The following is a 27,397-nucleotide window of genomic DNA, read 5'->3' on the forward strand; positions in this document are numbered from 1 at the left end:
GGGGGAAAATGAGCAACTGATATTAAAGGCTAAAGTAGAAGGCAAATGTTTTGAGAATGATGAGGACAACAAATGTACATATGTGCTTGACACAATGGACGGATGTATGGATTGTGATAAGAATTGTACGAGCCCCCAATAAAATAATTTTAAAAAAAGAAAGGGGGAACAGATTACAGGGATCTACATATAACCTCCTCCATGGGGGACGGACAACAGAAAAGTGGGTGAAGGGAGACTTTGGACAGTGTTAGTTATGACAAAATAATAATTTATAAATTATCAAGGGTTCCTGAGGGAGTGGGGAGTAGGCAGGGAGGGGGGGAAATGAGGAGCTGATGCCAGGGGCTTACGTGGAGAGCAAATGTTTTGAGAATGATAAGGGTAAGGAATGTACAAATGTGCTTTATACAATTGATTTATGTGTGGATTGTGATAAGAGTTGTATGAGCCCCCAATAAAATTATTTTTAAAAAAAGTGGAGTGGGGTAAACACAGTGAAATAAGTGAGAGGTCTACTGCAGAATGGAAACAGGGGGAGCTCTACACACCATCGCCTACCAAAATGGCCATAACTAACAGAATTTATAAAACAAAAAAAGCATTGAAAGTTTCTGGAAAGTGAGCATATTCTAAGGATATACAGCAAAAAGAAAAATCTGTAGTAAAAATGACAGTGCAGTGGCTGCAACTCAGTGTAGAGAGAGTCTCTCTGGTGCTAGCGGCACAGATGTGCAAGAGCAGAGGTAGCAAGTCCCAGGCCTTTGAAGAGGTACTAGGGCTGCGGAGGAGGCAGGGCTCAGCCTTTACTTAAGGCTCTCTTGGAGGCCAGAGTGAGGGCGCATGACCTCTTCATGGTCACAACCCGGCGCCTCATCAAGGTCATCAGCTCTCCAGCCCTCCTGCACCCTGAGCTTGATAAGAACATTTTTTGTTAGTGAATAGTGTTGTTGGAATTAATAAAAAAAATTTTTAATGAAAATAAAGATGTGTTAAGAATTTGCATTACCTTAAGTGATGGCATTAACAAAAACTGAGACGTCTTTCAAGGGACATCTTTTAAAGCATGTGCATCCGATCCAGACATTTGTGAACACTCAAACTCAAGGATGTTTCCCTTAACTGTTTCCTGTAAGTGCTGTCACCTATTCTGGAATCTATCTGTTGACGGGCTTTGTAGGAAGCAAAACAGGAAATCTTAGGGCTAAAGGCTCACAAAGGAACTGAAGATCCCAAATGTGTTATGGCAAGTGCAGTTAAACACCTAGAGCAGCGGTTCTCAACCTGTGGGTCTTGACCCTTTGGGGTTCGAACACCCCTTTCACAGGGGTCGCCCAATTCATAACAATAGCAAAATTACAGTTTAGAAGTAGCAACAAAAATAATTTTATCATTGGGGGGTCACCACACCACTGACCTAGATGAATGTCAACATTGTTTTAAATGGGTGTCTAGAACTTGCAGGATTGCTTCGGTGTTAAAATCTGTGTCTTTTCAAAGAAGGAATTTGTGTCTGAGAAATAAGTTGTGCTGCTCATTCATTAGAACAGCTACTAGGTGTTTTTCCAAACAAACTGACCAGAGTATACAGAAATCCATAAAAGGAAAACCAATTACTACTGTTTAGAAACGATTTTGTCATGTTATTATTGGGCCTTCGTCTCAAAAAATCTCATGTATATTTTAAATATTGAAATGGACTCAGTAAAAGGGCTACTTTTTTGTTATGGTGAAAAAACACAAACACAATCTGTGGTAGGTGAACTATGATCTGCTCCTACCCTCCCAGCAGCACAGCAAGAAGGAAGCTCTATTCCTGACCACTGCCAAGAACATGGGGTTGCTTGCCCCTTCCCCAGCTCAAAGCCAAGTCGGGCAGACCACCAGGCTTTTTCATGCCATCCTCCAGCTCCATACTATCAAGGATTTCATTTTACTTGACCCCATAATCAATATCCATGCAAGCAGCAATCAAAATATCAAATGAAAGTACACTGAACAAGTCTGCTGCAAAAGACCTCTCATCTTTAAAGTGTTAAAAGCCAAGGTGTCACCGTGAGGGCTGTGGTGCACCTGACCCAAGTCCTGGTACAGTCACCTCATCTGCACGTGAAAGCCGGACAATGAAATGTCCACAAGAGGCAAATCTAGAGATTGAAAGGGGACTAATTATTCCCTTTAAGATAGTGGTTCTCAACCTCTTGGTAGTGACCCCTGTGGGGTCCAACGACCCTTTCACAGGGGTTGCCTAAGACCATCGGAAAACACATATTTCCAATGGTCTTAGGAACCGAGACACCGCTCCTCTGTTAATACATACAAGGTTTCCTTTTGTGGTGATGAAAATGTTTTACTAAAATTGACTGTGGGGAGATGCACAACTCCATGAATAATGAAAACCATTAAATTCTGCACTTTGTGTGAATTATACAGTGTATGCATTATCTCAAAAAACAACAACAAAAGGAAATGATTCGAAATGCTTTTGCTACATTTTCATTAATTATTTTTAAAATTCTAAAAATAAGTTATTTAAAAAGAGTTTATTTAAGATATTTTCTGAGAACTTCATATAGGCACACTAATATTGTAGTTGGCTGCCATTTTTTTTAATGCAAAATTTAAAAAATACATTTGGTGACCCACCAAAACAACAAAACAAAAACCAGTAAAAGGAAATCTTAAAGAGTCTTCTCAATACAATCTCTAGTTTCCCTCTGGACCAGTGTTTCCCTGGGGACACAGGTCTGTACTGTACCCTGGATGATGGACTGTGGCACTAATCTTTGTCATTTGGGGGGTGTGTGCTAAGTACATATTTTTCTGAAAAGGGGTTGGTACATGAGTTTGGGAACCTATGCTCTAGACATAACTAGACATAAAATGAATAAAAGGAAAACACTTTAAATAGCCTTAAGTCCATCAAAAATGTCTCTGCCTTTTCGTCTTTGAAATATAAACCATTTCCATTCTACATACACAATTCACTGACATTGATTTCATTCTGGAAAGTGTGCAACTGTGCTCATTCTGCATTTGTTTGAGGAGTTCTTCCCCCATCATTACTGCATCCTAGCTAATATTTGGAGTTGATGTTGTCAGTTTGATCTCATATAAAGAGTCCTTAAAAGAGCACTAAGTTCAAGGTAGATTGTCTTTACGAATCAAGCTAAACTGTTTGGTTTAAAGTTAACATCAGCATATTCTTGGTTTATAGTTTAAAGCTTATCACGGGGGCATAGTTTCAGGACTTCATACAGCCTCCGTGACTCCCCCAAACCTGGAGTCCATGAGACTTTGAAATTCTGTTCTTTTTTTCCTCCCCTTTTCATCAGGTTTCTTCTATGGAATCTTTGATTGAAATGTTCAGTAATGCTAGCCAGGCACCACCCAATTCTTCTGGTCTCAGGGCAAAGGCGGCAGCTGTTCATCAAGACAGTCACACACTCCCTTTCCTTCTCCTACGCCTGATGCTTCTTCGTCCTCTTTTTATGTCTTTTTTTTTGTGATCACATGCCTGAGCATTAATCTCAAGAAAATAAAAACACACTAGGCTGAAAACATTTATAATAGTACTGCTATTGTAATGAAAACTTCCAAATCCATGTTACTTAAAGTGTTTGTTACTGGTCCGTCTAAGTGGCTAAACCAGAGGTTCTCAACCTGGTGGTTGCGACCCCTTTGTGTTTCGAATGACCCTTTCACAGGGGTTGCCTAAGACCATTGGAAAACACATATTTCTGATGGTCTTAGGAACTGAGACACCGCTCCTCTATCCATCTCCAGGCAGGTCCGCCCACATGCAGATACACCCACATACAGGGTCACCATAACATTAGGAACTGTATTAGAGGGTCACGGCATTAGGGAGGCTGAGAACCACTGGTCTAAGCACACACCTTAGCCCAATCGACATCACTTTCACAGCACAATGTTATCAATGAAGGATACAGAGCCTTGATTTGCACTCTAGAGCAAGTCTCTTATTTGGTTGCTGAGTTAAAAGCTCTCTGAGTAACACTCTCTGAAGAACCTACCCGTCCACCAATAAGGGCCTGGTTAGGTAAGCTATACAGTGAACCCTCGCCACTTTGTGCTTCAACTTCCGCGGCTTCACTCTATTGCGGTTTTTGCGTAACAGCACCCACTGCCTACATCCGCTCCTTCAGAGGAAAAAGACGGCGACCAACCTGTAGAGTACATCCCTTAAGTCATTTCATAGGCTATTGATTACAGTATTTGTAAGAACTATGTATAATAATACTGTATGTGAAATATGTAATACTGTAAACTAGATGCCATAAATAATATAATAAATAATAAATGATAATTGTAACGTCCAAAATGTTTTACTGTATTTTCCCTTTTTCGTTTAATAAATTGGGTAATACGAGTGTAATGGTGACTAAAGGGTGTTTTTTCATGTCCTCTATGCTCTAACTACGAAAATATTTGATTTACAAATAAGGAATCCTACTTCGCGGAATTTCATTTATCACGGTAGGGTCTAGAACCGATTAACTGCGATAAACGAGGGTTCACTGTACCTCAATGAAATAAATAGTAAATATAATAGTAAGTGGACCTATAGATTAGTAATAGACAGCAATGATGAAACTCTTACTATGTGCCAAGCACAAGGAGCCCTGGTGGTATAGTGTTTACGTATTGGGCTGCTAAGTACAAGGTCAGCAGTTTGAAACCACCAGTAGCTCCATAGGAGAAAGATGAGGTTTTCTACTCTCATAAAGTGTTACAGTCTCGGAAACCAACAGGGGCAGTTTTCTTCTGTCCTATAGAGATGCTATGAGTCAGCATTGACTCCATGGCTCTGTGTTTGTGTGTGTGTGTGTGTGTGTGTATGAGAGAGAGAGAGAGAGAGAGAGAGATCAAAGTGCTTTACATACATTACCTCTTTTACTCTGGTAGCTTTGAGTTCTATAATTTTTTTTCACAGATTCAAAAATCAGGCTCACAGAGGTGAGAAACTTGTGCAAAGGTTAAAAGCTATTTGTTCGTGTATTTGTTAGGTAGCTAGCATAGGGACTGGGGTGTCCATTCCGCAAGCTCAGAGGTTCGAACTCCCAGTCAGGAAGGGGTGGTACACCTAGGTGGGTGTTATACCTGGATTGGCCCCATCTAGGCCAAGTAAATTCAATTCAGCCAATGGGGTTGGGCAGGATCGTTGACCACGCCTCCCAGGGGAGGAACTGAAAAGGCAGGATCCGGATCCCACGCGGTGACTCTGGTAACTCTTGTATCTCCAGGAGCTTCTCAGCAGGCTGTGGGGCGGTGAAGGGCCCTGAGGGTGACTGTGTAAACCTGAAACTTCTTCTTTCACAAAACTCACTTGGATCACAAACCAGGCTACAGCGTGAATTCTCACACGAAGCCAAGGGCCTAGGTATTTCTCCCACGAGAGAGATCTAACATACTCATGACAAAAACTATAGGGTCATATAATTTTAAATCCTGATCACGATATTATACTGCTTCCAAAAGCCTTAGCAAATAATGTGTAAAAAGACAAAATTGACAATAGACTATGACTACAACTACACACACAGACGAGTATGAAAATTAAAATGAACAAAAATGGAAATGATTCTTGTAGGGTGGTGAGACTAAAAAAAATTTTTAATGTATTTTTGTGATTTGCAATTATTATAATAAATATAAAAATAACAAGAGGTAAGTTTAAGATCATAAATACACAGCTATAAGATTTAACAATGGCTCAATTAAATATCTTACAAAGGAATTATATAACTATTTTATTCAATTTATATGAAGTTGTCTCTGAGATGTTTCTTTTGGAAGATATATTTTAAAGGGGTTCACAGAATCCTAGGCCTCCCACACACTTTCTGATTCAGTAGGTCTGGGATGGGGCCATTGGATAAGTATTGTACTGCTAATCAAAAGGTTGATGATCTAATCTGAGGGAGAAAGATGAGGCAGGCTATCCTGCTCCTGTTAACAGTTCTAGTCTTGGAAACCCTATAGACAGTTGCTATGAGTCAAAATAAACTTGATGGCAGTGGGTTGCTTAAATCGAAATACTAAGAAAATCAGTTAAAAAGTAAACTTGATGTGTTTTTATGGACTATTTTAAAGTGTGAAATAGGTTTTTGATAAAACAAGAAAAGCTCATTAAGTGGAAATTCGAAACACAGTCATTATTTTGATAAATATAACCCATCAGAGTTTGGGTCTAATAGAAAGCTTCAAACTATGTATCTACTGATAATGTCACCTATCTAAGTACTAAATGCTTCTAAAAGGGTTCACTGTTTTAAGGTTCTGAGAGATTCATTTGGCTAAGTAAGCTCACAAATTTAAAATGACCAATCATAAGGTACTAGAAAGAAAACATTCAGACAGGTAAACATCAGAAGTAAATAACCTCCATATCTCAGCAGACTGTTTCTAATCTAACAGTAAGAAGTAAGAATAAGGAAATACTGTTTCAGGGTATGCATTGGGCTGCAATCCACAAGGTTGGCAGTTCCAAATCACCAGCTGCTTCCTCAGGAGAAAGACAGGGCTTCCTACACCTGTAAAGAATTAGAATCGCAGAAACCCACTCATAGGTTGCTATGAGTTAGCATCGACTCGATGGCAAGGAGTTTGCTTTTGGTTAGAATAATTTGCCCTAAATCAAGTTATTTACTACCATGAATTTTACCCCAAAGACATGTGGACTATGCCATAAAACGTACCTATGTTTCTGACCATGATCCCTTTTAGTTCATCCACTTGGGCTTGAGTCTCCACCACTTTGTCTAGGCCCTTATTCTCAGAGTGATGTTTCTATAAGAAAATAAGATTTAACTTATGGCACCTAGATATCTACAATATGAAATTAAAAATAAACAAGAGAAATGACAATCTACATTAAGGGATGCTATAAATTTATGCCTATTGATATAAAAGATAGATGTCACTTCATTAGAAAAATGTAACCAGAACTGAGAAAGAAAAGGGGGGCGTGGTTGTTGTTAGATGCCGTCAAGTCGGTTCCAACTCGTGGTATAACAGAATGAAACACTGCCTGATCCTGTATCACACCCTTGGGGAGGGGGGGAGGGTGACCTGCATCCAATAGATATATGGATGCTCTAGTCCCTCTCTCTTTCAATTCTTCATCTAACTTGTCACTACTATCTGACTTCTGCTTTTTGAGGCTGGAGCCAGCAGATTGCTGACTGTCCTGCAGATTTTCGGTTCATCAGCCTCCGCAACCACATGGCTCAGGAGAAACCTTCCGTCTGATGCCTGACCCATGGACTTGGGACTTGCCAGGCTTCACAAGTAAATGAGACATTTTCTTGAAGTAAAGTTCTCTCTCTATGTATTTGGCTATGCATTGGACTGCTAACCACAGGTCATCAGTTCAAATCCACCATCTCCTCTGTAGGAGAAAGATAAAGCTGTCTGCTCTCGTAAAGATTTCCAGCATTGGAAACCCTATATACGGTCACTATGAATTGGGATTGACCCAATGAGAGAGGGTGGGTGGATAGATAGATGGATTTATATTTATCTAGCCAAAGACAGTAAGTAACACTATTAGAAAGGCTTGTAACAGGTAAAGATCCTCTATATGCATTGTACTTTAAGTCAAAAAAAGGAAAATATAAATCAAAATATTTTATCTTGAGAAAGACCTCCTTACCAGTTGTGCAGCCAAGACACTCGAGAACTCGCCATTCATGGCATATGGAAGTGCTGTCTGTGCTCTTGAACCATACGTAGTTTGGAACCTCTTTTTTATCTCATTCAGAAAAGTAAAGGCTCGAGAACGTTCAAAATCCTGGGAAAAAGGCCAACATAGAGTTCACATTTTGAAAGTAAATAAAAGATGAGTTAATAATTAGCAACAATAGAAACAGCTGTTTATTAAATAATGGCTCTATGATGTTGGAAATACCATTTGCTCTGTTTTACAGATAAGGCAACCAAGGCTCTAAAGAGCTAAGTAACTTGCCTAAGGCAAATAACCAGTGAGTGGAAGAGCTAAGATTCAAATTTGGTATGTCTGATTATTGCCAACTGAATATAAAGGTGTCTAGGTTATCAGCTTCTTAAGGGCAAGGATTGGGGTCTTTACTTCTTCCACATGCTCCACAGGATCCATGAGAAGGTCTAACATAAGAAGACACTCCATACACCCAGAGCAGTAATCTTTCACATTCAAAGATAATGCTACTGAGATGAACACGATTTGTTCAATAGGAGTAGTACCTATAAAAATCAAGTGACACTGTCTAATTCCAGACAGAAATTTTAGACATGCACACACAGCAACAGCAGTAGTAAATTACAGCAAAAGAAATTTAACATTCAAATCTGACTGTCCTAGGCTTAGCAATACTTCTCATAGGCTCTAAACCCTTTCATATTTGAGTCATTTCAGATAAAGCTGTTTCCCCCCCCCTAATTCCAGAAAATACTATGAAACTGGGATGCCATTGTGATAATTTTGGTTGACTCACTGGTGTGGTATTCACTTGTCAAAAAGGACACTGCAAAATGAATCACGAAACACAATACTGTGTGATAGCATTATATCTCTTTCCCTTCAAGGAAATCCAATCAATACAATTCTTAATGAAATATATGCACCAACCATAAAAGAAGAATTTTGTTAATGTCTTCAGTTGGAAATGGATCAAACACACATTTATAATTACTGGTAATTGGAACGCAAAAGTTGGAAACAAAGAGGAAGGAACAGTAGTTGGGAAATATGAACTCAGTGATACAATCATTCTGAAGTTCGTATGATAGAATTTTGCAAGACCAACGACATATTCACAGCAAATACTTTTTTTAAACAACATACATGGCAGCTAAACACATAGAATTTTCCAGATGGAAGACACAGAAATCAAATTGACTACTCTGTGGGAAGACAAGATGGAGAAGCTCAATATCAGCAGCTAAAAACAGACCAGGGACTGACTGTGGAACGGAACATCAGTTGTTCAGGGGAAAGCTTAAGAAAATTAAAACAAGTCCACAAGAGCCAAAATATGACCTTGAGTCTATCCCACCTGAATTTTGAGAACATCTCAAGAACAGATTTGATGCATGGAACACTGATGAGCTGTGGGAAGACGGCAAGAAGGTCATTCAAAAGAAAGAAAAGCTCTAAGGATGTCAGAAGAGACTGAAATTTGCTATTAATCAGAGTAGCTAAAGCAAACGGAAGGATACGAGAAAATCTTTTTTCATATACCATCGTGATGTTGTTGTTCAGTGCTGTGGACTTGGTATCTACTCATAGCAACCCTATGTACAAGAGAAAGAAACACTGCCCAGTCCTGAGCCTTCCTCACAAATTGTTCCTGCGCTCATGCCCATTACCAAGGCCTTCTTCTTTTTCGCTGTCCCTCCACTTTACCAAATATGATGTCCTTCTCTAGGGACTGGTCTCACCTGAGACGATTTCTATTCATTACAAAGTCATGAATACTATTTAATACTACTTTGGTTTTTATCCACAATGGAAATGTAAGTTAAAGATTGGTGAAAATAACCAACTTCCTATTCAGGGGGAAGAAGCCTAAAATTAGCAGAAAACTCCTCAAGAAGAAGGACAAAGTGAAAGGGCTTGCTCTACCTGACTTTAGCACATACTATACGGCCACAGTAGTCAAAACAGTGTGGTACTGGTATAACGACAGATATTCAGACCAATGGAAAAGAGCTGAAGACCCAGAAATAAAAACATCAGCATACAGGCAACAGATCTTTGATAAGGGCGCAAAAATATCAAATGGGAAGCAGATTCCCTCTTCAATAAATGGTGCTGGAAAAAAATGGATATCTACCTGCAGAAAAATGAAGCAAAACCCTTACCTTACTGCATGCACAAGAATAAACTCAAGGTGGATCACATACCTTGAGGTAAAACCCCAAACAATTAGGGCCATTAATGAGGGAATTGGGACAAACCTAAGAACCTTGGCACAGGGAATACATAGTCTATCGGAAATAGGGAAGGATACAAATACAGAGGAGTCACAAATAGACAAGTGGGGTATACTGAAGATAAGACACCTATGTACATCAAAATAATTTACCAAGAGAGCAAAAAGTGAGTCCACCAACTGGGAAAACATCTTTATCAATGACACATCAGACAAAGGCCTTACTTATTACTAAAATCTACAGTACTTTGCAAGCTTAGAATAAGAGAAAAACTAACTGCCCACTGAGGATGTGGGAAAAGGACCTGAATAGAAGTTTCACAGAGTCTGAAATTTGAATGGCCAATAACCATATGAGAAAATGTTCCCAATCATTAGCCATAAGAGAAATGCAAATCAAAACAACTATGAGATACCACCTAGCACCCTCAAAAACAGCCAAATTAAAAAAATCAGAAAGCAACCAGTGTTGGAGGGGCTGTGCTGAGATAGAAACTCTCATCCACTGCTGGTGGACCTGTAGGTATGTACAGCCACTATGGAAATCGATTTGGAGATTTCTAAAACAGATGGAAATTGAGCTACCATATGACCCAGCAATCACCCTACTGGGCATATACCCAGAAGAGGCAAGAAACAAACCATGGCCAGACATCTGTGCTTTAATGTTCATCGCAGCACAGTTCACAATTGCAAGGAGTTGGAAACAACCCAAATTCCCATCAAGAGACGAATGTATTAAAACACATAAAATACATAAAACGGAGTACTATGCATTGCTAAAAAGCAGTAATGAACGCATGAAGCACATCCCCGCATGGAAACAACTGGAGGAAATTATTCTAAGTGAAGTAAGCCAAGCACAAAAGGACACGTATAACATGAGTCCACTGAGGTAAGCTTTAAAAAAATGCAAAAGGGGCATAGGGAACAAGCTACTGTATACAAACACTCCAGGAGTGGGGTCCAGGTAGAATGGCAGGGGCCAGAACAAATCCAGGGATACATATGGAGAGGGGAGCCAGTGGAGGGGCCTGAGGGCTCAGCCCCCATACCAGCTACGTGGTCAACTGTCCCTCCCCGCAGAAGAATTTACTTTAGAGGACGCCACTGAAGCTGCAGCTCGGGGAGAGGGACATGTCTGATCAGAGCACACAGGAGCAAATGAATGAGGAGGAAGAGAGAGTGGAGCACATCCTGGCCCACCAGGCTTGGAGGACGATATTCCTGCTCCGAAAAGCCAATGCACAACAGCCAATGCACAGAGTGGACAATATGGCTGATCCCATTATGAGGTCCAATGTCCATCTGCTGCCTTAATACTATACCTATAAATATATGCACCTACATCTAATTCCCCACCATCCTACACAAATCCAGGGATACATATGGTAGCCAACTAAAAAGGGGGGTGGGGGGAGGGAAAAAAAAGAGATGTGTGGCAGGGAATAGGGCACTGACCCACCCAAGGGAAGGCTAATGTTTGTGTCTCCACAGGGAAAGAGGGACCAGACTTAAATCCTGTGTTCCAGGATGTGAATGCACCGTGCCGGCATGGAGAGGGGAGCCAGTGGAGGGGCCTGAGGGCTCAGCCCCCATACCAGCTACGTGGTCAACCATCCCTCTCCCAAGAAGAATTTACTTTAGAGGACGGCACTGAAGCTGCAGCTCGGGGAGAGGGACATGTCTGATCAGAGCACACAGGAGTAAATGAATGAGGAGGAAGAGAGAGTAGAGCGGGGAGGGACGGGGAAAAATGAGGAGCTGATATCAAGGGCTGAAGTAAAAAGCAAATGTTTTGAGAATGATGATGGCAACAAATGTACAAATGTGCTGGACACAATGGATGTATGTATGAATTGTAATTAGAATTGTACGAGCCCCCCCAATAAAATGATTTAAAAAATAAAGAACTCTGTATATGATCACTGGAAACAGGAATAAAAATTTTACCATTTACAAAATTAAAAAAAAATGTTGAAAATAATAATGTGATCCCCCAACTCCTGAATTTAGAGGTTGATCAGTTATAGGTATCTCAAAATATCATTTACATTCATCCCTATTTAAAAATTACTGTAGTTATTATACCTATGACCAGATCTTGCTATTTAATAGAATTAAAATCTTATATATTACTGGATTAACTTTTAAATATTTTGAGTCCTCTTTTCCAATATAATTCATTTTCTTATTAAACTTGTGTTTTATTTTATACACTTAAAAATATTCTGAAAGGGAATCATGGTGCTAAAAGAATTCGTAACATAAAGCAGGCTAAGAACCCTGACTGGTATAACTGATAACGCGAATTCCATCCTCTGTCAGTGGCCTGTTTAGAAATCAGCGTGTGAAGTAGTCCTAGACAAGTAAACTTGCAATGATGTTGGCTTTGAAAGCAGGGGGTGAGGGGGAGTGAGTGCTTCTGGTTAGTTTCCTCATTCCTGTGAGAGGAGACTCACGAAGACGCAGTCACTCCTCTGTAGACATAAAGCATGTCACTCCCTGCAATAACATGAGGATGAAGTTGATACTGAAGATAGCAGAAGAGAGAAAGCAGCTTGATAATATAATTAAGTTGCTGAGCATTGTCTGTCTAGTGCCTTAAAAACAGTCAAAAACCTCATCAACAAATTTCAGGTTTACATAGCCAATTGTAATGTATTGTGCTTTTCCTTTTCAAAGTTCGCATACTTTAAAATCTTTATTAGCTATGGACTGAAGGAATGAAATGATGGATTTCATATTCCAAGTAAACATTATTTCTGAGAGGATTTGATACCAAATAATCAAAATTATGAACACCAATTCTCACTACATAGGACAAATGTAGACGTTGCAAGATTAATTTTCATATGTCCAAACGTAAACTTTTCACTTGCTTCTCGATATAAAAAAATTTTCAACTACCCACAATACTTTTAACATTCATAAGAGAACCACACCAAACTCCTACCACCAAAGCGATCCTTACTCCTAGCACCCTCTAGGAGAGTGGCTGTCCCGCAAGGTTTCCAAGGGTGTACATGTTCAACCGCTGACCTTGCAGTTAACTTCTGTACCACATTAAGAACAGATGTGTATTCACATTACTTACGTCATCAGTGATACAGAGATATACAATTCTGTCTTGGCAGATGTAATGAAACAGATAACTGTAGAGTAAAAGACATAAAACTTAGTGTGGTTATCAGCAATATTTCTTTTACTTCTATATAAGCAAATTCAGTACCACCAAGGTCAGCACATTATTTACATAGCTTAGCCCTCCCCCGCATTTTACACTATTTTTTTCAAGTCACATGAATAGCAGGAAATAAGAAACTAAAAGGTCTCTACTCTAGTTATATAGTACAACTGCATTGGTATTCCCCAATATAATGATAGTTGGAAAGTGTAATTAGACTCTTAAGACTTAAACAAGAAATGGCATCTAAAAAGAGACATGTAATAAGATTAAATTCCAATGGGCCACATTAATTTTTTCCTGAGATCTTAAAGCAAACACCTGTCCAGCTGAATACCCAACAGGATTTACTTGAGTATCCAACTTGGGCCAGTTACCATATTAAGTGTTGAAGATACAAACAGACCCGCAATCCCTCCCTTCACAGGGGTCAGAGTGCAGAGAATTACAATGCAGCCGTACTTTGTACTACAGGGACACAACAGAGGGACACAGGGGTTTGGTAACAGGAAAGATTTCCTCAAACTGGTCTGAGCTGAGACCTGAAGAATGACCAAATTGAGAGTGAGTGAGAAATATTCCAGAGGAAGGACCAGTAAACGCAAACGCCTAGAGATAACAAGGAACACACGAGTTTACGACACTGAAAATTAGTGTGCAACATACGGTACAAATTAATTCCAGACTAGAGAAGTAAATGCTATTATAAAGATGTTATAAACTACCTTGTACATTCCCTAAGACAGTGGTTCTCAGCCTTCCTCATGCTGCGACCCTGTAATACAGTTACTCGTGTTGTGGTGACCCCAACCATAATATTATTTTCATTGCTACTTCATCATTGTCATTTTGCTACTGTTATGAATCGTCATGTAAATATCTGATAAGCAGGATGTATTTTCATTGCTACAAATGGAACATCATTAAAGCATAGTGATTAATCACAAAAACAATATGTGATTAAACATTGTGAACTATTTATTTCTAATAACAAATAAATGAAATTTTGTCTTAAGCATGGTGTAGCATGGGTAACAGTCTTCACACTGGGTACTCGTATGTGGGTGTATCTGCATGTGGACGGACCCGCCTGGAGACCATAGAGGGGGGTGTCTCAGTTCCTAAGACCATCGGAAAACACATATTTCCGATGGTCTTAGGTGACCCCTGTGAAAGGGTCGTTGAACCCCAAAAGGGGTCGCGACCCACAGGTTGAGAACCGCTGCCCTAAGAACAATGACGATGCATTGAAGGGTTTTAGCTTGAGGAGTATGTGATAAGATTTGCACTAAAAAAGGGTGCTCTGGCACCTTTACCGGAGTCCTGGTGGTGTAGTGGGTTAATGGGTTACATGTTGGGCTAACTACAAGGTCAGCAGTTTGAAACCACCAGGAGTTCTACAGGAGAAAGACGAGAAAGTTTTACTCCCATAAAGATTTATAGTTTAGAAACTCCACACTTTCTAGTATTTTCTGCTTTCTTCTGTCACTATTGTCGGGTTGTATTGTGCGTTTGTTTTGATTTTGTACTGTTTTTCTGTATGTGAAATCCAGGATAGGTAAGTCTATAGAGGGAATAACTACCTTAATAGCTTCCTAGTATCACTATGAGTCAGCAGAGTTTCAGGGGAGGCTGCGCGGAAATGGGGAGCAAAACAAGTACAGGAAGAAGAAATGTCCTAAACTTGATTGTGGTGATGATTATGCACCTCTGTTTTAATATGAGTGAACGATTCAAATGTAAATAAAACTGTTAAAACAAAAGCATTGAAAGGAGGACCAGACAGAAGCCTCCTGAAGTGAGACGGGTAAGAAATGATGAGATAAATAAACTAAGGGTAGCATGAGTGGTGAAGAAGTGGAGAAAGAAGAGATAGGAAATAATTTAGAATTTGTGGATTGGTCCCTGAGGGTGAGGCAAAGGCTCAATTTTGCCTCCCTAGTTTCTGGCTTGAATTATATGGAAATATGTGAACTTAGTCATAATGTCCTTCTCTGCTATTCTGAAACTGTGTCTACCAATGAGTATTCAATGGTTCGCTCTCAAACATTTGATAGTGTTGTACATTTCCTTTTTCTGGTCAGTATTTTCCCAGAATTTATTGACACTCTGCTCTCCTGGTTTCTATCATCTTTTTTCTCAGTCCTCAGCCCCCTGCTGTTTACCCACAAACTCCTTGGAGGGCAGCATTCATTCTCCTGCTTTGTCGCTGAGCTTCTGTTTTATTTCCAGCTATCACAATGATTCCCAAATCGAGCTCTGACCTGTCTCCTGAGTTTCATGCCTGGATACACGACTATGAGAGGTAGCACAGTCAACTTAAACACAGTATGTGAAAAATGAAGGCAATTATCAGTCTCACAAAGTTTGTTTCTACTAAGCCAACCTTGGAGACTACAGTTACAGAGAGAAATAAACAATGAAGACTGAAGTTGTGACATTGTGATATGAAGAGGCAAAAGATGTTATGGAGACACAAGAGAACAGGGCATAAGACCTAGTGGTGAAGTTCAGAGGAGGTTTCTAAGTTCAGGAAGACAAGGTCAGATAAAAAGTTAAGTATTAAAAAAAGAAAAGTATCAAAGTCTGAAATCACATAGCAAGTCCAGAGAAAATAGGACTATGGAGATAAGGTTAGAAAGGCAAGGAGTGAACTAAACTGTGAAGGTGGTGAGCACTATTCTAAAAGCAATAGGTTTTAAACAAGTAAGCAATATTAAAGGAACTGGAAATACATATAAAAGGAGGAAGAAACAAGAGGCGGGAAAGTGAAGTAACAGATAGCTAAGAAGGAGGAATGCATTGAAAAATCTTTTAAAGGAGAATGTCAAGGATTTGATGAAGTCACTATGATTCGGAAGTTGTATGGAGTAGTGATGAGCCTGTTAAAGAAGAAAGGAATAGCAAGATCAGATTTCAGGGAGTAGGTGATACACCTCATTTTGCACAGATCCAGTTTGAAGCACCCATGATGTGTATGTAGCAGCATTTTAGTAACATTGATATGTTATACATTACCAAAGAGAGGCTTAGAAAATACAATTGGAAGTGAACATTCAGTGAAAATAGTTTCATTACAATGGTTGGGATGGAAGTGAGAAGGATTGGCTCCTTTTATTATTTTTTTTAAGAACTCTGGAGATGAAGAATGGGAGTAAGATAGCAAAAAAAAATGGAAAAGATTAAAATATGAGTCATTACATCTAGCTAATAATGTTAGCCATGGAGAATAGATGAGATGATCCAGGAAGAATCTCTACAGAGAACAGAAGTCTGAGCCAGGGTGAATAAGGAGCACCCAGAGGGGTAGGGGAAGGGGTAGAGATAGGGTTCTGGAGACCAGTGCAGTTTCCAGCAGGAAGAGTAAGTGGAAAGCTAACCGAGAGATCAAGGAAGATCAGGGCTGACTAGTGACAAACCACTATCATCAGTTCGTTCCATTCCACCCCAACTCTTCTTCGTGCTATCTCTTAAAGATCACATCCTCCTCTGTACCCTCAACCCCTGGAAACCACTGATCTAGTCTCCAGCCCTATAGTTTGGTCTTTCCAGATTTCCATATAAATGCAATTAGTGTGGAAACTTTTGTCACGGATTTCTTTAACTCAATATAATGAGCCTTTGAGAATCATTCAAGTTTCGATATGGTATCAATAGGTTGTTCTTTTATAATGTTCCACTGTATGGATGTACCATCATTGATCCAGCTAACCACTGAAGAACACTTGGGATGCTTAGTTTCTTATAGACAGAATACATTTGAGTTATGTTATTTTCAAATTTAATTTGACAATCAGTATGCTTAATATTAGATTTAGGTCAACCATATTTTTAACATTTAAAATATTCCATTATGACTTTTCAGTATATCTCTGCGTAATATTTTTGGAGTATCAAATACATGTTTAAGTTTTCATTTTCTTTTTGTAATCATTATTTTACAACTTTGATTAGCATATAGACTCTGACTACCATATAGGTTCCTTTATTTCTTCACCTTTATGCTATCATTATCTTGAATATTATATTTACACACATTGAAAATCCTACAAATCTTTTTATAATCTCTGCTTTCAATAATCACACATTATAAAGAACTCAATAGAGAATAGTCTATTATATTTATCACTTATATTACTTTTAAAAATTTCATTCCTGATAGTCCAAGTTTTCTTCTGGTACCACTTATCTCTGTCTGAATAACAACTTTTTATTAATTCTTTTAAAACAGGTCATTTGATTTTGGTCTTGAATTCTCTTAGTTTTCTTTCATCCAGGGAGGTATTTATTTCATCTTTATTCCTAAGGATATTTGATACCAAATTCCAGGCTATTAGTTAACACTTGAAAAACGATGTGTTCCACATCCTTCATAAGCCAAATCAGAAGAACTCTATGTGAAAACCCCACTAAGTGAACTGGGCTGTACCTAAAACTCACCTGTAGCCCTTGAACAGTGTGAGAAGAAGTAATTGATTGCTATCCCAAGGTTATGGAATTGGCGTTTGTTGGACTTTGTATCTCTTACCTTGAGGGTGTCCAATAACTAGTGGCCCAGGAATACCATATATTTACTATTTTAATGCCCTTCTTATTTATTATGACCTGTATCAATCTGGCAGGCATGGTTCTGCCTTGTGAATGTTACTGAAAGTTTTGCCCTATCACTAACCCCAATTGTTTGTGTAAATAGTGTCTAGTCACTTAAAAGTTTAATCTGTACAAGTTAACGATTCATGTATTGTGGTTCATAAAAAAAACCCACGGAAACAAACAAACAGAGGCAGTACAGACTAAGTCAATAAAATTGATAAAGGCATGTGGTATTAAAGAAAATAGTGTGCTGCTTCTGTCTCAACCCATAGTTTGGCTGAGAAATCTGTGTGGTTTCCTGATATGGACTGAATTGTATCTCCACAAAATACGTGCGGCAGTCTTTACCCCTGTCCCTGTAAATAAAGCTACTGACTGAGAAGGGCAGAGCAACCCGACTAGCCCCAAGCTGCTTCGCTCAGACTTCACTCTAACATACATAACATGCTAGCAATATGCAAAACATGCTAGCTCTAGAAAGTAAGAAGGGCTTTCTTCTGAAAGAAGCAGCAAGGAAATAAGGATAAGATAAGTAATACACTTTTAATTAAGGATGAGGAAAACTGAGGTACTTTTTATCTAGTTAACAAGGTTTTACATCTATGCCATTATCCGTGAGGTACCAAAGCAAAACCTGACCTTGTCACACTGGTTGAGAACCTTCAGTGCCTTCCCACTGTCTTCAAGATTAAGGCCAGCCTCTTATGACTTCTCCATATACATCTACAACACACACTCCAACCTGGGCACTAGCTGCAGAGAACAACTGCATTTCCCTAAATGGGTCCTGTAATCTCATTTCGTCATCCTCCTCTATTTGCTGTTCCTTCTACCTGGGATTCTATCCCCCTAAGCATTATTTTCCACCCTCTACTATAATTATCTAGGATTTGATAGTGTCTCTCACTAAACTTTAACTTCTATGAGGGCAAAGTCCCCAGTACATGTTTAGGAATGAACAAAGGAATATTATCTATCTTACTTGTATCAAGTTTCGCATAGCCTATAAACTTTAGCAAAATAAGTTTTACATGTGACATTTCTGTGTCTTTCATTAAGATAAACAATCATCTCAGTGATAGAATTTAAGAATTATAAGTTAAATATATAATCAACAAAAACATGTTTTCTAAAACCGGGAATCTACTGTTCTGTGAGCTGACCCAGCACGTTTTACTACATAAAGAGTAGAACTCACTTGCCATGTGAGTACGTGAGCTTGTTATTTTCAGAGGGTATCTTAGCCAGAATCTGCTCTGTCACCTCCAGGAAGTTGCCTCCACACCACGCATGTTTAGCAAGGATAGTGGTTCCCCTGGCAACAACAGCAAATAGAATGGCCATGGCTTCAATCTACCGAAAGGAAAAACACACATAAAGTTTAGGATATTTGACATTCTCTTTCAAAAGCAAATGCTAGTGTTTATTAACATTACCAGCAGATGGTATTGAACAAAGTGCTCTAACATTAAACTTTAAATAACCTTAAAAAAGCTTAAAAGTCAAGTCTGTCTTCAACAAAGTTACAAACATAAGCTGGACATGTATGCATATTTGTGACTGTTAGATCCTATAGTCAACTCTGACTCATGGTGACCCCTTGTGTTCGGAGCAGACCTTTGGGGAGTAGTCCGCCAGGCCTTACTTCTTCTTCTTCTTTTTTAGTAGCCTCCTTACTTTCTTTAAAATATGTGCTCTATATCTTGCCCTGACTTGATTATTTATTTATTATTACAAGATCATGTTATTGGGGGCTCTTACAGCTCTTTTAACAATCCATACATCAATTGTATCAAGCATATTTGTACATATGTTGTCATCATTATTTTCTAAACATTTACTTTCTACTTGAGCCCTTGGTATCAGCTCCTCTTTTTTCCCCTTCTTTTCCCCTCCCCCCACCCTCATGAGGCCTTACTACTGAATTGTCTCTGGGTGGGTTTGATCCACCAATCTTTGGGTTAATAGCGCAGCCAAGCACCTAACCATTCACGCCACCTCGGGACTTCAGTTTATGTACAGAGACATCACACGTATGCATATTTCACTAGTAGATTGCATTCACAAACTATATAGCACAAACTGATATAACTCTTTTGAAAAGCAATAAATGACCAAATTTAGCAAAGGGACATAGAGATGTCTTCAGTTTTTAACTCAGTGTCATGTATTGAACTACAGTCTCCTCAAAATACGTGTTGTAAATCCTAACCTGTTTAAGCAGTTCATAATTACTAACTTATGCCATCCTCATAATTCAATAATATACTATTATGATACATATATTATAGTTAAGGATGCTAAAGCACAGATGAATTTAATAATTTTCCCAAAATTATATAGTTAGTGAGTCATCAAGCTGGGATTTTAAAAACTGGTATATAATTCACATATCCTACAATTTAATAACGTTACAAAGAGTTGTGCAATCATCACAGAATCAATTTTAGAATACTTACTTCATTCTTACAGTTATTGTTGTTAGCACCCCACTTCCCCACAGCCGAGTTACTCCCTGTATAGATTGCCTATCCTAGATGTCATATACAGAAAAATCACACAAAACAAAACCCTTCAACAACAGTAACAAAATCATGCAGAGAAAAACTTCGATAGAAAAGCAAGCAGTAAAACTAGAACACATTTCAAATGGGTCAAAAGGATGATCAAATGATAAAGTGTTATATTTTAGTCTAATTGCATCTGCCATAATCAACTTCATGGTTTCTCTCTGATAGCAAGACCAAGGCCAAAGGCTTAATCCTCAGGGAGGACCTGCAAGTGGATTTTGGGCTTTTAATGCCATCCATAGCATTCTGCAACTGGATGCCCAGAATTTAAGTTTGATACCATTCTTTCCTCTGGATTTAGATTTTACTCTTTATAATCCTTGGATCACACAGGCTGTTATGTTTCTTCCATGTGGATTTAGTTGATGCCTCACTTAGATGGCTGCTTGTTTTGAGACAACCCTTTAAGACCCCAGTCGCTATTCTTTCTGATAGCTGGGCACCATCTGATTCTTCAACACACTTTGCTGTAGCACCTATATCTTCAGTGATCTCTCTATGAGGGTGATTACTGAGAAGGGCCACGTCATAAGAATTAGGTTAAGTGTACAAGCTGGGGTTTTAACCCAGGCACAATGGTTCTAGAATCTATGCTCTTCCCCTTATATTGTATATTGCTACTAACATAAGGAATTGACCTATAGTAGAAACCAACGTAAAATAACCAAAATCTTCCACAAAAGTGGAATGATTTTATGAGTTATATTAAGATCCTTTATAACATTACTAAAATAATACAACATTAACTTAAGATTATTTAACATGCTCAATTTCCCCCCGACAGACTACTTCTTCACTTTGGTGTGAGGATGAGTTACCTTAGGTGTCAGGATGAGAGTCATTTTGTTAAAAAGTCAAATTCTTGGCAATATCCCCTGAAATTCGGGTCCAATAGGCCTGACAAGGGGCCCTGGAATCTGTATTTAAAGCAAGCCTTTCTAAAAGCAGGATTCACAGTTTGAGGTCAGGGAACATGCCGGTTCCTTCTTGGAAACCCAACACAGAGGATCATAAGACTCATACTCAGGGCAGAACAGGCACTCGTCTGTTTCTTGCACTGAACTCTTCTTTGTATCTCTTCTTCATTCCATTGTCTGAATGAGAGTCTTCTTCAGGGTTATGTCCTTAGCTATCTTCTTTCTGGATTTCTCTTTCTAGAGATGTAGCAATTAACTGTTTCTCCTAATCGCTTTCCCACACATTAGCTCCCTTGATCCTAGAAGCCTCCCATGACCCTGTATCCCCTAACAGGTACTGCTTCCTTTGTTAAAGTCATTCTACACACATATCATCTCTGCTTTTCTACCTCCTTTGAATTCTTCAGCTTACTAGGAATAGGGCTTTTGCCCCCAACACTCCACAGAACCATGGTTGCTAAGCTCATCATCCACCGCTATGTTAAATATAAAGGTCACGTATCAACCCTCACCTTACTTGACCTCTCAGGAACATTCGCCATTGCTGACTAACCCTTGTTGAGACACTCTCCTATGTCTCTAGCTGCTCCTTCTGTCTTCTTGAAGATTCCTCCTCTACAAAACCAAGTAGTAACGGCAATATTCACTGCCATCCTGACAATTACAGGACAGAGCAACTGCTCTGTGGGTTTCTGAGGCTGTAAATCTTTATGAGAGCAGGCAGCTTCATTTTCCTGCCACTGAACAGCTGGTGGGTTTGAACTGCTGCCCTTGCAGTTAGCAAACTGACTCAGAACCCACTATACCACGGAGCTCTTTCCTCTGTGACCAAAGCTGGCGGCTTTCCTCAGGGACTGGCTCTGCACCCTCTCATTCCCTAGAGATCAGTTCCTCTAGACCTGTCACAGTAAACACTATTATTTATATGCTGATGAGATGATGCGTACAGATATAAAAATGTCACCGATCAAACCCGAAGGCAAAGCAATGGTGAAGGCAAAGCAGTTGTGAAGGGAAAGGCAGATGAATGTTGTTCTTTTAGGTGCCATCGAGTCAGCTCTGACCCCTGGTGACCCTATGCACAATTGGAAAACCACTGCTCGGTCCTGTGTCATCCTTACAATCGTCTCTAAGCTGAAGCTCACGGTTGCAGCCACCGTGTCAATCCACCTGTTTGAGGGCAGATGACTAAGGGCCACAAAGAAGGAAGGGTGAGGAGAACAAAGTGGTAAAGTGGCAGGTAAGCCAGAAGAGAGAGAGAATCACATATACGGGTACAGAGACAATGAAAAAATAACCACTATTGAAATTTGGTTCAATGGGATTCACAGGGGCAAACACAAATCCACACCAAGTAGACAATCTAGTGTTTGGGGGAGCTCAAAATTCATTATGAACTGATGGCATGAAGTAATTGCTATCTTAAATTATATTAAGGAACCAAGTATCTTGAGCTCTTTAACATTGCCATTATATTCTGTGCTGGTTAAAACATATGTGGAACATTGAATTCCAGCCTGGGTATAACATCTCAAGGTTGGACAATAGTATGGGTGAGGGACTTCGAGATTATGTCACTTGAAGAATGGCTACAGGATTAAAAAAAATATTTAGCAGGACTATGATAGTAGTCTTCCAATTTATAAAAAGTATTCATATGGAATAGGGAGCACATTATTGAGGACACAACTAGGAGTAATGTTATGGGAAAGCAGATTTGTGTTCAGTAAAAGCAGTTCCCAAGAAAACAGCATGAGTTAAACAGCAGACACACAAAACCAAAGTCCACTTTCTTTCCAGATGTTGCCACTCTAGAGTTCCCTTCGTAGTGTTGTGCTATTAGGATAGCAGAGACAATTGTGGCAAAGGGTACCCTGCAGCTGAAGTCAGAAAACCTGGATTTACTGATTACTAGTAGCATATGTGTGCCTACTAACCCAGTAAGTGATATATAAATAGTAGATAACATTACAATGAATGAAAAGATAAGCCAGGGAAGGAAGAGGAGAAAACAAGCTATGGAATATAAAGGAAAGCTCTATCGCAGGGGTATCAAACTCAATGAAAACTCGGGCCATGTGGTGCAACAGGCAATATTCACGCAGGCCACATCACATTTACAAATTTTGTTAAATTTATATTTTGAAGTGATGATTCAGGAATATGGGTAGGATAATTAAAATACTATATAATTGCTTTTACTTAAACATTTATTTTATTTAATGTATTCATAAAACTAAAATTTTTTTCCCCGAAACTTGCCAGTGCTTTCCTCCTACTAGTTTTCACTTACCTCTTATGTTGTGACCGAAAACTATAACAAAGTAACTAAAAAAAAACACAAAATGTGGGACAGCTGCCAAACGTGATGCACAATCGGAATGGCTTCCCTCTAAAAATGTTAACTAGCACTGCCGCTAGGTACGATTCATAACAGCACAACCCAGAGTGCTCTTTTTAACCTTTTCACTATTGGGATCTGCTTACATTACATGACACTGAGAGTGGCAGACATAGCGCTTCCAAACGTGGTCGGAACTGAGTCAGCACGTTTATACACATCCACAGGCCCCCGGGAAAGGCACTGGGCCACGTGTATACCCGTCTTCAGTAGACAAAGGGTTAACAAAGGAATTGTGTGTACACTATTGCCTCCATCTCCCCTAAGCGCTATTTTTTTCATAACAAATTTTTCCATTTTCATTTTATTTCAGCGTATCACGGGTCACAAAAAATTGCCTCAGGGGTGTTGGCCCCAGGCCTCACCCCCCCACCCCCCGGAGGCAGCTCAGGGATCCGTGGCGTAGCCGTCCCCACCCCCCAGGCCCTCAACCTAGGAAGACCTGGTGGTCCTTTTGAAAAGTATTTTTTCCTCCACCCCACCTTTGCCTGTGAGTGAGGTATGCCATGTTGGGGGGTGTGGCTGCCCGCCCTCCAAGCAGGGTCAGAGGCCCCAGGGGGCTGGGAATGGGGACTAAGGGCCCGCCCTGAGAGACCAGCCCTCACTGCAGTCCCCATAACTGCCCCTTCCCTCCACCAGATGAGGATACTTTGTCCCACAGTTGGAAGATCCCCTCTGTCCCCCTCTGGTGGAGGCTAGCCAGGTGTTTGCACCAGCTCCCCAAATGTAGGGGGGAGGGGGGGGGGCAGAGAGGGCCCAGGTCACCCCACCCGGATCAGGTTTGCTTGTCTGTTGCGGGTTTTGTTTTGTTGGGCTTTGTTTCGTCCTTATGCAATCATAAGTGAGATTTTTTGTCCACCTCAGCCCTGGAGCGGGCCGCGGGCGGCCGTGGGGTTTGCAGAATGGGAATCTGTGTGGTGGTAGGGGTCTCAGCTGTTTGTTTTCACTCTCCTCCCCTACCAACACCTTCCCCACGCTCCCTCACCCCGCCCCAATCTGAGATTTTTCTTTCGTAAAAGAAAAATTAAATACTCTTTAAAAAAAACAAAAAAATTTAAAAACTGCAATCTATGGATGAATTAGAAGTTGGATTCCCGCCCCCCCCCCTCAGAATATTTAGTCTAACGAACCTCATGGGACTATGAATTCACCTGTGGTTTCCATTCACCATCAAGCCGGAGCTCTTAACGAAAAACTGTTGTCTAACCAGGATTGTAACAAACATGTAAATACGATTTCAGAGTTGAAAGTTGATGGTGCAAATATGTATATAATGTACTGTATTTTTACAATGGTCCCCGCATGACTCGACTCCGCTCCCCCCCCCCCACTTTTTGTACTCCACACCTGTCTTCCCGAGCATAACCTGCCCCCCTCCTGTGGTCTCTTAATCCGATAATTGTATTACTGCCATTAAAGGATGTAGTTGTTTTTTTTTTAAATTACCTCAGGGCCCGCATGTGTACTGGGGGCCATCAGTTTGACACCCCTGCTCTATCACAACAGTTTCTCTCTGTTCTCTTATGCACTCCTTGGTTGGTTCCAGAAACATCAACTCAATTTTACTTCATTCCTGCTAGGATTCTCATATCATGGAAACTCACCATTCCCCCCAAATAAATCCTACTCTTCTCTCCCTCAAATCTCTTTCTTCAGTCATATTAGAAACCTGCCTATCTAGAAAATGATGGGCCAGGAGCGCAATCACCCAAACCTGGAGTTGGAAGAGTCTGTTTCTACTGTTATAAAGGTTCCATAAGGAGTCCTGGAGACACAAGGTCAAAAGGAACTGGAATTGATTTGATGACACACAACAACAAAGTTTGCAATGGGAAGGATACTTTTGTTCCCCCTCCTAAGATTCCAAAACAAGACATAAGAGAATCTAAGTTAGATTTCTGAATGCTGGTTTTCTTTCAGCAGAGAAATGATTGGAAATTGTAGTGAAGGTATGTAGTTCAGTAAATTAAAGGCTACTGGATTGTATGAGAACGAAACCGTTGTCATGGATCACCTTATTTATTGGGGAAAATGAATTCCGTTTCAAACAATAATCTCACCACGGAACTTTGGGAATATTTCTATCTGCAAGGGATTGCCTGTATATAAAAATTCCTGAAAACAAAATAGCATGCATTGATATAAATGCTCTATCTCAGCGGAGGACGTCTAGGCAAGGCCAGGGAGCAGGGCAGGTGAAAAAGACCCAGTCAGTTTCTCTCACTCTGGAGTCCATGGGTTCTGAGACGTTTTTTCCATTCTATTTTTAGTGTTGAAAAGCAAGGACCTTACTTTGAGTACTAAGGTGTGCCTGACCAAAGCCATGATATTTTCAATCACCTCAGATGCATATGATAGTTGGATAATGAATAAGGAACACAGAAGGTGGACTGATGCATTTGGATTGGGGTGCTGGCAAAGAATATTGAAAATACCATGGACCGACCGTCAAAAGGACAAATTTGTCTTGGAAGAAGTATGGCCAGAGTGCTCCTTTGAGGCAAGGATAGCGAGATTTAGTCTTACATACTTTAGACATGTTGCCAGGAGAGCCCAGTCCCTGGAGAAGGACACCAATGTTTGGTAAAGTAGAGGGGCAGCGAAAAAGATGAAGGCTCTCAACAAGATGGATTTACATCATGGTGGCAATGATGACTTTGAACATAACTGTGAGGACGGTGCGGAGTCAGACATATGAGGCAGCCCCCACCCCCACCCCAAAGCTCCGCTGAGGAGAGCTTTCGTAGTATGCATTTTTCCCTGCTAAGCAAGCATAGAGCAACTTGCTCTGAGTTAGTGCACCCAGTGGTGTCACCTGGGAAGGTTCTCTCGGGTCACAGTGCATTTTTTTGTAAAAGCAGTTTACGAAAGGAGACTCGAATCTCATTTTTTTTGAAGGCCAATTTAAGAGAACAGCGTGTGGCTGTGAAATTTTGTTTCCTGCTTGGGAAACATGCCAGAGAAACTGTTGTGATGTTGAACACAGATTACAAGGACAGCGCTATGGGGAAAACTCAAGTATATGAGTGGTTTTCTCATTTCAAAAAAGGTGAAATGTCGATTGATGACAAACCTCATTCTGGACATCCTTCAACTTCCCGAACGGATGAAAATGTTGACTGATAGTGTATTTGGAGTTCATTCCACCAGGCCAGACTGTAAATCAAGCTCTCTATTTAGTGGTTCTGAAAAGATTGCGTAACAGTGTGTGACAAAAAAGGCCTGATTTGTGGCAGACAGGGTACTGGTTTTGCCACCACAATGCACCTGCTCATGCAGCCATCTCAGCGTGCTAGTTTTTGTCAGAAAACAGTATGTCTCTCTTGCCCCATGCACCTTACTCACCTGACTCACTCCGTGTGACTTCTTTTTGTTTCCACAAGAGAAGAGGCCAAATGAAAGGACAGCAATTTGATGACGTAGCTGAGGTGAAGAAAAAAAACAAGGGAGATGCTGTCAGTCATCCAAACAGGTGAGTTTGAAAAATGTTTCCAAGAATGTAATCTCAGTTTTGACAAATGCTTTAAGTGTAATGGAGAGTGCTTTGAAGGTGATAAGGTTGTTTTGTGGAAAAAAATTAAACACATAGCTTTGGAAAAAAAACTCATGTATTTTTTGAGCACCCCTTCTATGCTTTGTTCGGCTGCATATAGGGTCACTACCGTCTTGACGTCACCTAACAACAACAAATTTTATTTTTATAACATTAAAAATATACAAGTATATTCTGAATCATGTCCATGATAAGCACTCTATAAATGAGCAACGTCACTTTCACTGTTGCCTTTGCA

General features: G+C 40.0%; 1 protein-coding gene across 1 annotated transcript in view; it reads right to left on the reverse strand.

Moving 5' to 3' along the window:
- VAMP7 (vesicle associated membrane protein 7) overlaps window positions 1-26,985 on the reverse strand; it is a 49,826-nt gene extending 22,841 nt beyond the window's left edge. The window contains exons 1-5 of the mRNA XM_045285554.1: window positions 26,952-26,985; window positions 18,917-19,071; window positions 13,036-13,093; window positions 7,679-7,816; window positions 6,723-6,813 (exon numbers count right to left, since the gene is read on the reverse strand). Of these exons, the coding sequence (XP_045141489.1) occupies window positions 6,723-6,813; window positions 7,679-7,816; window positions 13,036-13,093; window positions 18,917-19,062 (433 nt within the window). The 5' untranslated portion in view covers window positions 19,063-19,071; window positions 26,952-26,985. The remainder of the gene's footprint in view (window positions 1-6,722; window positions 6,814-7,678; window positions 7,817-13,035; window positions 13,094-18,916; window positions 19,072-26,951) is intronic.
- Window positions 26,986-27,397: the final 412 nt, after the last annotated feature.

The sequence above is a fragment of the Echinops telfairi genome, unplaced genomic scaffold (assembly GCF_000313985.2).
Source record: "Echinops telfairi isolate 266 unplaced genomic scaffold, ASM31398v2 ScPeMD7_7472;HRSCAF=8510, whole genome shotgun sequence".
NCBI lineage: Eukaryota > Metazoa > Chordata > Mammalia > Afrosoricida > Tenrecidae > Echinops > Echinops telfairi.